Source organism: Phodopus roborovskii, unplaced genomic scaffold (assembly GCF_943737965.1).
Source record: "Phodopus roborovskii unplaced genomic scaffold, PHOROB, whole genome shotgun sequence".
In the NCBI taxonomy this organism is placed as follows: Eukaryota; Metazoa; Chordata; class Mammalia; order Rodentia; family Cricetidae; genus Phodopus; species Phodopus roborovskii.
The window spans coordinates 28,292,793-28,303,750 of record NW_026126434.1 but is presented as its reverse complement, the minus strand read 5'-3'; the positions used below and the strand labels follow the sequence as shown (position 1 = coordinate 28,303,750).

Here is a 10,958-nt window from a genome sequence, read left to right as displayed (position 1 = left end):
GACCCCCGCGGGTACCAGCGTTTTAGCACACAGCCCGCGAGGCTGGAGCCCTGGCACCCCGTGGCGACGGCTGGGCGGCTGCCACCTCCACTGGCTATCCCAGGGACAGTGAGAAACGAGGGCCGTCGGCGCGCGCTCCCGCCTTGGCGGCGCGAGCAGAATCCGCGGCACCGGCAACCTACACGCGCGCGGCGGCAGCGGCGGCTGGCCGCCCTTTTAAATCCCCGGGCTCATTTGCATGGCCCCGCCCCCCGGTGACACGGCTGGCGCGGGCGGGCCCGTCCCCCCTGCCCCTGGGTCGCTCTTTTTAAGCTCCCCTGAGCCGGGGCTGCGCTCCTCTAATTGGGACTCCGAGTCGGGGCTATTTCTGGTGTTGGCGCCGCTCCAAGAAGGCGTGAGTTCGCCGCCGCTCGGGTGGCTTCTTTTTTTCCTCTAGGTCTAGAATCTAATCACATTATTATTTATTGAGGCCGCGCACGGGCCGTGCCCAGCTTCCTGCCCCTCGCCATCCTCCGGGGGAGCGGGATCCGTCAGTGTTCCCTCGCCCCAGCTCGGATGTGACACACATCCCCGGCGGGGGCCCGGGCGGCGCGCACGCAGCGGTCTCAGCGCCTCTGCCCTCCAGGTTTCAGATCCGCATTTGCGACCGGCGGCGGCGGAGCAGCCCAGGCCGGTCCCCTGCGCCCAGCCCCGCCGCGACCGGCAGCCCCGAGCGCGCCCCGCCGGCGGCCTGCCGAGCCCGCGGTGAGTGTCCGCGGCGCGCCCGGGGGGCCTGCGGCGCGCGCTGCCCGCTTTATTCCCAGGCCCGGGCTTGCGCGGGCCGCGGGAAAGGGGAGGCCGCACTGTGCGCGCAGGCGGGCGGGCTGGCGGCGGGGCCCGGGTGGGTACTCCGCAGAGCGCCGCGTCTCGCGGCCCCCCCAGGCCCAGGGCGTCCCGCGCGTGCCCATGGAGTGCGGAGACCCCGGGTAGCGGCGCGCGGAGGGGGAGGGGGCGCGCGGCTGCGGCGAGCGCTGCTTGTGCACCCGGCGGCGCCCGTGCACCTCGCGCTCCGCGAGCCCGGCCTCGGGGAGGGGCGCGCGCTGCGCAGCGGCAGGGGGTGGGCGCGCACCCCCCTCAGCCAGGGAAGTTCTAGAAGTGCGGGGGAGGGGCCCGATGCCCCGCGATTCCTCTCTGGCCTTTCCTTGGCCTTTGCCTGGGTAGTGCTCAGTGTGGACGAGGCCGGATCTCGAGGCCCTGGGTTTCGGGGCTTCACCCACACACCTTTGGCCCTGCCCTGCGCTTCTTCAGCCCCCAGGGCCGGGCCTGTCCTCCGCCCCTACAAACTGGTTCCTCTGCTTTGCTGGGTTCTGTTAGAACTAGTCCCTTTGACTCCCCGTTTCTGATTTTTTTTTTTTTACACCCCTCTCTGGGGTTTTGGTTTTCGGGGGAGGGAGGATGGGGGTTTTCTTCCACTCGCACCAGGTTTCCTGCCCCCAAGGCGGGCTTGGGTGCCCCCTCTGGCAGGAAGTGGGGCCGGGCGCACCCGCGTGGCGGTGCATGTGGTCGGGGTGCGCCGTTTCCCGCGCCTGCAGGGCCTGCGCCCCTCCCCCTCGCCCTAGCGCCTAGACTCGCTGGCCTACAACCGCCAGGCCGGAACGCTGGCGGAGGCACCCTCAATCTGGAGTAGAGGGCGCCAGGGTCTTAACCTGCTTCTCCTCAGTGAACAAAGTGTCGGTCTGTAAGCATTCCGCAAGAACCTACTCCCATTTTACCAAGTTGCTGTGTGACCTTGGCAACTGCTTGGTCTTCTCTGAACTATTAAAAACAACTAACAATGGAACTGCCAGTATATTATTTCTCTGGTTTTTCCTGCGTAGTTCCCGTAAACATGGAAGGGCCACCGTGTGTGCACCTTTGTGAGAAGACAGGCCGGAGACCCTAAATGTGGTTTCTGCAAGCCAGGCCTTGGTGATGTTCAGAAACAGGTGGAAGTGATGAGTGTTTTCTTGGCCTCGCTGGACAGGGACGAAACTCTTAATTCAGTGGGGGTGTTGTGGGGAGCAGGTGGTTTAAAGAGTTCCAAACAGTAAGGATTGGGAAGGCACCAGGTGGCATAACTGTCCAGGGGCCAGGATCTCCAGGCAAGCTGGGCCCTTGGCCTAGGATTCTGGGATAGGGGCCGGTTTTCCCCCCATGACCCCCCTCTGAAGGGCCTCCGGCAGACCTCAGTATGAGGTCAGCACTCATTTAGCTGATTAATTTTGATGTTTGGTTTGAAGACCTGTGGTGCAATCTAAGATTCTAATCACGGCCTGTAATTAGAGAACAGACCAAGCCACTAATGATGGAGCTGGCCCAGCCACCCTGCTTAAAGGGGTCTCAAGTTTGAAATATTGTAATAGAATAATTAGCAGAGTCCCACCATCTGGAGAGTCTCTTGATGCTTGAGAATTAGGAATCGTTAAGTGTTTTTAAAAATCACAAGTTTCCAAAATATTTTCCTGTCATTGGGTCAAAATTAGCAGTTGCCTCAAAAGTCTGAAAAGAGGGTTTCAGGCATAGCTTCCTTGGTAAGAAAGAGCACTCACTGTCCGGCAAACTAAGGCACCAGGGTCAGCCTCAGCCTGATCTCAACACCAGTGTGGTAGGTAGCTCTGCAGATGGCATTGTCCCTGTCCTCCACTGACTGTGCCATTGATTTTTGCCCTCATTGGAGACAGGCTGTGTTGGTCCCTGAAGAGGTGTGGAGTGGAATCTCTTGGGCCTGTGACTGAAACTTGGTTATGCCTGATTGTCTTTGACCTCTCTAGAGGGAGATCCCTCTTTGTGACACGTACTCGGTCTCTGCCTCTCTCACATACACACACGCAGCCTCGTTTTGGACCTGGGGAATTGGGCCTTGCTACCCAGAGGGTTTTAATGTGAAGGGTCTATTTGAGAGTCTGTCCTTCCCTGAAGTCGCTATCAAAGCAAGTTCAGATACTACTTAATCAAGCACACCCTCAGCTCCTCCATCTCTACCCATTGCCACCACTTCTAGATCTTGGATGTGATGGGTTCTGATATCTGTTCTGGTTCCTTAGGCTTGGAGGAACCACCTCAGCTTGCCCTGGGCCAGCCTTACCCCTCTAGCCAGGGCTGCCCTGGCTGACCTCTCAGGTGGCACCCTGGCAGTGAACTGGGGAGGGGCCTTCTGCCACTGGCAGTTACTGCCATGTGCCTTGGGATGGTGAGGGGTGGGGAAGTGGTGGGAGCACCTGTGTAACCAACACCACTTTGTTTCCCAGCATCACAGCCAGTGCCCCATAGAGAAGGAAGATGAGTGAGTCAAGCTCAAAGTCCAGCCAGCCCCTGGCCTCCAAGCAGGAAAAGGACGGGACTGAGAAACGAGGCCGGGGCAGGCCGCGCAAGCAGCCTCCGGTGAGTCCTGGGACGGCGCTGGTAGGTAGTCAGGTGGGTGACTAAAGCAGAATCTTGCTTTTGTTTTCCTTTCTTGGGCTAGGGAGGTACCTGGCACCCCAGTAGGGTGTGACACAACTATCTCCTTGTGTAACTGCATGTGTGTGCCCATTGCCCAAAGGCGGTCAACATGGCATCTGAAAGAACTATCAGAAGGACTTTGTGTCAAGCATCACATTATGGACAGCCACCCCTGTGTTAACATCCACTCAGAAGAGTGGAGGCAGGTGTGGGCCACACACAGGGTCATCAGTCAGCAAGGCCAGGCCGTCTTACAAATATTTGAATATGTTTGCCCTGCCCAGAATGGAGCCAAGGGCTTGGCTCTTCCACTGGCCTGTAGCTCACTGTACAGTTTTAAACACATAATCCAAGTCTTGTCAAGTTGTTTCTATATCCTTACTGTCGTTTCTGTTCTCATGTCAGGTGGGAAAGAGATCCTGTGTGTGTGGTGGGGGTTGTTTTGCCCCTGGCTCTGTAAATGGTCATTGAAGGCTGGTGTGAGGTCCCTGGGAGGGTGGCCAGCAGGAGGTTGGCTGTGCCACCTGCCTGGCTGTGCCTTGGAGCTCTCAGCTATCTCCCAAGTAAGGGAGGCTGGTGGCCCTCTGCAGGTGACAAAGACTAGTGGGTGTGACCAGAGCGAGGGTGGGAGACTAGGACTATAAGCTCAGCCACTTGTCTTGCATCCTGTTTGCTGGACCAGCTGGCTTCTTCTGAGACAGTTTGCCCAGGATGGCCTCATGCACTATGCTCCTGGCTCAGATTCTTGAGTGCTGGTGTTGATGACAGAGTTGATCAGGGCCACCTTCTGGTGTCTTGTTTTGGTGATGGTCAGACGAGTTTGGCATCCCCGGGGCTTTGCCTGCTGCAGCTCCTATGGGTCCTGGGTTAGGGTAAGCTCTTTGGGGCCCAGCTTGGTTGTTGCCATGTCCCTGACTGCCGCTTACCTTTGTAGAAGGAGCCAAGTGAAGTGCCAACACCGAAGAGACCTCGGGGCCGGCCGAAGGGAAGCAAAAACAAGGGTGCCGCCAAGACACGGGTGAGGCTTTTTTACATGCACCCTGTGTTTGTGCCAGGGGTGCCCTGCACAGTGGGGACACCAGGTTAGGAGTTGAAGCTTTTCTGGTCTGCAAAAAGGCAAGACACTGAGAGTGAGGGCTGTACCAGCTCTGGGCTGGGACTGTCAACCTGTTCATCCTGAGGACATGCAGCATACAGGGAGGGCCAGGGTCACGGTAGCATCAGCTTTTTGAAAAAGTGGTCTTTGTTTTTTATTTTTTAAGCACACGATTCATATCCTCTGAGTCACTTGGGAGTGTGGGGGTGTGGGCTAGCCAGTCATCAGCAGCTGGACTGGGGTGGACCTCTTGGTGGTCCTGGGCTTCCCCAAGCCTGTGCCGTGTCACGCCTTGCAGGGGGCTTTAGAAAACTCTGTACTGTTCAGCACTTTGGACTTAGGAGTTTCTTTTGTTTTTTTTTTCCCCTCTTCTGCCTCTAGAAAGCTACCACAGCTCCAGGGAGGAAACCAAGGGGCAGACCCAAGAAACTGGTAGGTTCTCATGGGGGTGGTGCAGTGTGGCCAGGGATGTTTGGTGAAACCTATTATGTGAGATTGGGGTTATCCTTGGTTTAGAAGATCCCTTGTCCCCAGAAAACCATCCCTGATTTCAGTTATCATTCTGGGAGGTGTGCTTAGCCTTCCTAGGACCCTCTAGGAAAGACCAGGAAGTGCAGATGTGGACAGGGAAGCATGTGCTATGGGTCCCTTCAGCCTGTTTCCAAGCTATGCAAAGCATGATCATTCCTTGAGCTGAGCCACCCCTTAGTGAAGGGGCTGGGGGCCCTGCTGGCAAGACCCCAGGAATGAGTAACAGGAAACTGGTTGTTTTGGAGTTTGCCTGGCACTGTGGGGCCAAGCCCTGTGGTGTCCCAACATTCCCATCTGGTGAGTGAGCCCCTGGGGCAAACTTCCTTTCCACTCTGGCTCACAAGATCACCATCAGGCTACCCCAGGAATTCTTGTGTCTAAGCAGCCCCACACCTGCCCTATGTCACCTAATGGCTGCCCTCTGGTTTCTGTCTCTTGCCCTTCTGCCTCCTCCCTGGAGAGCTTGCTACTTCCTCCACCCTCGGCATAGGCCTGGGCTAGGTGCCTGGTCTGGCCTCTGAGAGCAAGTGTGTGTGTGTGGTTTTTTTCCTCCCTTTAAATCCTTCATTTTTATGAATGAAAAGCATCGTGGAGGTTGCTGAGTCACCCACACACTCAGCCCTGACTCATCCCCCTTCTGCAGAGCCTGGGAGGGAGGGAGAGAGGGAGGGGTGTTGGTGGAGACTGAGGGCCAGGCCCAGAGTTGTTCTGCCTCCCACAGGAGAAGGAGGAAGAGGAGGGTATCTCCCAGGAGTCCTCAGAGGAGGAACAGTGACTGCACGCGCAGTGCCGCCTGCTCCTTGGCCATCAAAGGAGCAGCTTTCCCTTGGGACTGGAAGCCCTGCTCCCATTTCCATGTCCCTCCTCACCCCCTCTGCACACTACCGCACCAGCTGCAGGCTCTGGTGCAGGCTCTGCGGCACCCACGGGAGTAGGATTTGGCTCAGTCCATGTGCCCTCCCGAACACACCTGCCCTCTCCCGACAAGGCTAACTTCCCACTAGCCGCAGTCTATTCTGCTGCACACCTCTCTTAGAGACATTGCTCTGTGGGCTCTTTGTTTTGCAGGTCCCTTCTGCTCTGCTCTCCCTGGCTTCCTGGTAGAGGGAGGGTTCTGGGAGCACTCTCTGGCCTTAAAGGGCCCCAGCCCCATCTCAGTTCTGATCTAGCAGCCAGTGTGGTCAGTGCTGGGATGCTCAGATCCTAGCATGCCCACCCCTACCACTGTCACCAGGTGGGTTTCTCAGCCACTTTCCCTAGACCCTGCACTAGGTTGGTTAGAGCCCCTTGAGCTACAGTCAGTAGGACATGATGAGACCCAGTGCAGCAGCGGATGGGAGTCACCACCCATCTCCAGGGTGATGTCCACCTAAGGCAGATGGGGCGCTAACTCACCTCCCCCACTCCAACTCTAGGCTGCTTCCCTTCCCCCAGTGGGGCACTAAGGAGCTAGCCTTGCCACCCTACTTTTGCTCCTCCCTGCCCCCCCCCCCAAGGTTCTGGTTCATCTTTTCCTCTGTTCACAAACTACCTCTGGACAGTTGTGTTTTTTGTTTTGTTTTTTTTTGGGTTTTTTTTTTTTTTGTTGTTGTTGTTGTTGTTCAATGTTCATTCTTAGACACCCACCATTGCTGCTGCTACCAGCGCCAAAAGTTCACCCTCCCTTTCTGCCTGCGTTTTCCCCAAGACACTCTAGGGGAAAGGGGGGCTGGGGCGCAGCAGGCTGGTTAGCCACCACCCCAGGGAAGGTGGGGCCCTGCCCCTTGGATGCTGCAGCAGAGTGAGGAGGTGGGCCCATTTTGATGGGAAAAGGGTGTAGGACCACCTCCTCCCCTTGTTCTGTGGGGGAGGGGTGGCCAGTATTTGTCCCAGCCTGGGGCTCCCCCTCTGGTTTCCTATTTGCAGTTACTTGAATAAAAAAGCCTTTTCTGGACTAAGTTTTTCTGGTTTGAGGTGGGGGTAAGCAGGGAGGGCATAAACCAAGCAAGAGGTAAAAGGTGCTGCTGCAGGCAGGCAGCTACCCTACCCCACAGAGCAAGGGTAAGAAGCCACAAAAGTTTATTTACAAAATATATACACTGGATACTGGGCCTGTCACCATGGAAACAACTTTACAGGCCTCTTAGATTATGCCAAAGCGAGGCCCAAGCAAGCCAGAGGGAACAAAGCTGTCACTCAGCCACCCACTCCAGGAGGGAAAAGGCCCATCATTGGGGCCAGCTGAGGGTGCTTTCACAATGGACATCCTGCACCTGTCTGGGTGACAGTTTATGTCTTGATGTCCAGCAAGGGCATCCGCTTGTGCTGGTAGCTCTGCCAGCCATGTACCACCTGTGGGGAAGAGGAGAGCAAGCGGCTCCAACCACCCTGTTCTCCAGCATTTTTAGAGGTACCTGGCTGGTCCAGAGGGCAGAACAGTGCTGGGTTCAGGGTGCTCTCACCTTCGGGTCACCCACATCAGACAGCAGCTCTTGCTCAGCCTCATGGAGCTCTTCGGCGGGGTCGTAGCTGTACATGGGAAGCAAGTGATGGCGAAGCCTGTCCACTCTAGGGAATGGAAAGGCAAGGCTCAGCCCAGGCCCTGACACTTGAATCTGGTGTCTGCTCCCCTCCCTCAAGCTAGAGATAACCTGGGCCAGTGATTAGCCAGAGCCCGGGAAAGGGAACACTCACCGCTGTTTCTTCTGTACATACATCACCTGTAACAGAGACACAGGACTGTGGAAGCTGGGGAGGTCAACATGGCCTGTCAGGGACCCACTTCCAACCCTTAAAGACCATCTGAGATGCTGTGGGCACCAGGCTAGGCCCCCCCAGCAGCTGCCTTAGCCATGTCTGATGTGGGGGCTCCTTACCACAGCCACCACCACCCCGACCAGGGTGATCAGGAAGAAGGTTCCCAACACATAGCCCACCATGGAGTCACTGTTGGCCTGGGGGGCATTGGGCACTGTCGTGTTACTCATGACATCAGTAGCCAGATGGCTGAATGGTCTGCATGAGCAATGGTGGCCTCGGGAGGGCGCCTCCCCTGGGCTCCCTGGGGAGGAGGAAGTGAGGTTATCAGTGGTACTTAATGGTGACAAACAGGTTTGTATCCCTCCCCAAGAGCTGGAGTGGAAATCCAGGAGAATTTAAGGCCAAACACTGGGATGGGACACCCAGGTAACCATATTCTGAGCACCAAAGATAGGTAGGCCTAGATCCCAGCCAGGCCTGCCTTGCTTCCTGCTCAGATGCTTGCTAGACATTTTCAGGTGCAAGGCTAAATGGAGGTTAGAGGCTAGATGAGAGGGACCTGCAGTGTGTGAAGTGGCCCTGGTTTCATCCCCACACTACGGGCTAGGAGCTCCAGGCCTGGGTTCTACACCCTCCTGGTACCCGACGTAATCCTAGACACGACCCTCAGCTTCGGTCTGTTGTAATAGTGTGGACACTGTAGAGATAGACATTATATTCCAGATGATGTCACCTGTCTAGTACACCCGGGGCTCCGCCCATGTCCCTCCCCTCTGGGCCAGAGCTGACAGGCAGAGGTGGAGAGGATGGCTTTCATCCACAAAAACGAGATAACCCTGCGGCGGCCCAAGTTCCTGTCCCGGACTCTCAGAGGAAGAGGGATGGACTAACTGCCCCCATGTCCGCAGGCCAGTTTCACCGGTTCCCAGTCGCGAGCTTCCCGTCTGAGGGGGCCAGAACCGGAAGGGCCGCTTTTAGGGTGCTGGCCAACTGGCGGGCAGAAGGTGGTTCCCACGGCGTTGGGAAGGAAGCTCGGGGCTTGGAGGGGAGTGCTGGGGCATGCCGAGGGGGTCGCTGCCCACCGGGGCGCCTTGGAACCCCGAGCTGCCGGATGCCGGCGCGCTGCAGCCCATCCAACCCGGCCATGCCTTACCTCCCGCCGTGCAGCCCTGACAGCAACACCGTGGGTTGGCTCCGGCCCCGGAAGAGCCCTCCGGCGCGTGATCAAAGAACCCGGAGAGGAGGCGGGGCCTCGGCGCCCGGGTTTGCATCGTGGCCAATCCGGAGGCGGGTGAGCGGGTCTGCAGTGTCCACGCTGCGGCAGAAGGGGGCGGCAGAGGGCCGCGCGGCGCTTTCTGAGCTGCGCCCGGCGGCCGTGTGGTCACTGCGGAATCCAGTGACCGGGTCCTCGGCGATTGCTGCCCTGCTGGGCTGTGTCCGGGTGCAGAAGGCCTCCCTCTTTTCTGTCCCCACCTGGTGAAGCTGAAATAAACGATGGTGTGGGACTGGAGCCCGCGGGAGGGAGGAAAAGACAAGGTGGAGCAGCAGGGTGCTGCCTCTTTGGGTCACGGGTGGGTGGCTCGGTAAGCTTGGGTCGGTGTTGTCATGGTCTGATCATTATTCAGACTGGAGAAACCTGATAAATTGGGGCTGGAGAGATGGCTCAGGGATTAAGGCTCTGTAAGAGCTCTTACAGAGGCCTGCGGTTGGGTTCCCAGCACCCATTAGATGCACACAACCATTTCCAGAGTATGCAATGTCCTCTTCTACCTCCGCGAACAAGCAGGTGGCACAAGCAAAACACATATAAATCAGATAAATCTTTTTAAAAAATGATGGGATTCAACTTTTTTTTTTTTGTGGGCCTCCTGGATGCTGAGTGGGCATGTGTGGCCATGCCCAGGGAGATAGCACTGCCTCTGTCTCATGCAGCTCAGATTAGTAAACAAAACAAAAAATTAGAGGTATTGCAAAGAAGCAGGAAAATAAACCAGCTCATAGTAAAAAAAGTATCTTTAACTGAAAACTGCCCAGAACTGACCCAGGGAGCATCACAAATTACAACTGTATTTCATGTAAGACAAAAATGATCAAGGAATATAGGCTTTTTGAGACAGGTCTTAGTCTATAGCACAGGTTGTGTGTTTCAGGACAGCCAGGGCTACACAGAGAAACCCTGTCTCAGGAAAAAGAAAGAGAAAGCAAACAAAAACCTATGCCATTTGGCTGTGTTTTCTCTAGCCCTAATTTCCCAGGAACCCGCTTTGTAACACTTGAGCTATGAGAGAGTCAGTTCTCTGAAAGTACCTTCAGAATGGGGTCACGTCCAAGGGGACACAGTCCAGTTTAGAGGCAAAGATCTGAGGTTGTTCCCAAAGTGGGGCATAGAGCATGTGAACAGGGAGCACTGTGGTAAAGTCTAATGCACTTGGAGAACTACAGGAGGTTCCAGGACACAGGAATAGCAAGGCATCAGGGAGACAGAGCCAATGCACTAAAGGAGAGTGGACTTTACCCTGAAAGGGCCAATAGGGAAAAAGGCAGAAGTGTTACCAGGGGGTGGGAAGGAAGCCACTAGAGAGAGCTGCAATCTACAATCTTCAGAAAGACATGTCGATGAGGATGGGGTAATTAATGACACGTGAGTGACAGGCTGGCTTGGCCCAAGGAAAATTATTTCACCTGCTTGTCACCTAACATTTTTTTAGTCGCTCCTTTCCTTTTTGAGTGCATGTATACATGTGTGAGATGAGATGTTGCTTCACAGCCCATGCTAACCAGCAATTCTCTATGTAGCCCAGGCTGGCTTGAGACCCTTCTGCCTCTGCACACTGAGCACTAGATTACAGCCCTAAGTACTACACCTGGTTATTACTGCTGCCTTGCATGTAACCTTGTCACATCTGACACATGTGACAACCACCTCAGTGGCTGCTGAATGCTGGATGATTTCTCTATAGACACTTGTCAAGGTCTGGGTACTACTGGTGCTGGCTCAGGTGGGCTGGACTGTTGTCCTCCAGGACCTAGGTGTTAAAGGCTTGGTCAGTGGCTTCACACTACCCGATGGTAGAGGATTGCCATGCACTTCAGAGCCAGTTTGGGGCTAGTGTGGACTCAAAAACAAAATAAA

The 10,958-nt window shown here is 56.2% G+C and overlaps 2 protein-coding genes across 5 annotated transcripts; one reads left to right on the top strand and one right to left on the bottom strand.

Moving 5' to 3' along the window:
- Window positions 1-231: 231 nt before the first annotated feature.
- Hmga1 (high mobility group AT-hook 1) lies at window positions 232-6,004 on the top strand. 3 transcript variants are annotated; one of them, XM_051187204.1, is made up of 5 exons: window positions 232-394; window positions 3,267-3,399; window positions 4,394-4,477; window positions 4,937-4,987; window positions 5,808-6,004. In XM_051187204.1, exons 2-5 carry the CDS (start codon window positions 3,298-3,300, stop codon window positions 5,859-5,861), a joined length of 291 nt encoding a protein of 96 aa, XP_051043161.1. In that variant the 5' UTR covers window positions 232-394; window positions 3,267-3,297; the 3' UTR covers window positions 5,862-6,004. The 3 variants fall into 3 exon arrangements, with proteins under 3 accessions (XP_051043161.1, XP_051043159.1, XP_051043160.1); XM_051187202.1 differs by having other exon boundaries at window positions 3,267-3,432; XM_051187203.1 differs by lacking the exon at window positions 232-394 and adding an exon at window positions 648-744 and having other exon boundaries at window positions 3,267-3,432.
- A 1,289-nt stretch (window positions 6,005-7,293) lies between these two features.
- On the bottom strand, window positions 7,294-9,088 carry Smim29 (small integral membrane protein 29). Of its 2 annotated transcripts, none has more exons than XM_051187206.1 (5): window positions 8,979-9,088; window positions 8,002-8,126; window positions 7,760-7,785; window positions 7,528-7,633; window positions 7,294-7,417 (listed from the first exon to the last, which is right to left on the bottom strand). In XM_051187206.1, exons 2-5 carry the CDS (start codon window positions 8,050-8,052, stop codon window positions 7,355-7,357), a joined length of 246 nt encoding a protein of 81 aa, XP_051043163.1. In that variant the 5' UTR covers window positions 8,053-8,126; window positions 8,979-9,088; the 3' UTR covers window positions 7,294-7,354. The 2 variants fall into 2 exon arrangements, with proteins under 2 accessions (XP_051043163.1, XP_051043162.1); XM_051187205.1 differs by having other exon boundaries at window positions 7,296-7,417; window positions 7,942-8,126.
- Between the last annotated feature and the right edge of the window lie 1,870 nt (window positions 9,089-10,958).

What these genes read in the sequence shown, in the direction of transcription:
- Hmga1 (XM_051187202.1), top strand. Translation starts at nt 3,298, where the DNA reads ATGAGTGAGTCAAGCTCAAAGTCCAGCCAGCCCCTGGCCTCCAAGCAG. An exon ending in CGGCGCTGGTAGGTAGTCAG is followed by an intron (nt 3,433 to 4,393) that starts GTGGGTGACTAA and finishes TTACCTTTGTAG; the next exon opens with AAGGAGCCAAGTGAAGTGCC. An exon ending in GGGGCAGACCCAAGAAACTG is followed by an intron (nt 4,988 to 5,807) that starts GTAGGTTCTCAT and finishes TGCCTCCCACAG; the next exon opens with GAGAAGGAGGAAGAGGAGGG.
- Smim29 (XM_051187205.1), bottom strand. Translation starts at nt 8,052, where the DNA reads ATGAGTAACACGACAGTGCCCAATGCCCCCCAGGCCAACAGTGACTCC. An exon ending in TCGGGGTGGTGGTGGCTGTG is followed by an intron (nt 7,786 to 7,941) that starts GTAAGGAGCCCC and finishes TCTCTGTTACAG; the next exon opens with GTGATGTATGTACAGAAGAA. An exon ending in TATGTACAGAAGAAACAGCG is followed by an intron (nt 7,634 to 7,759) that starts GTGAGTGTTCCC and finishes TCCATTCCCTAG; the next exon opens with AGTGGACAGGCTTCGCCATC.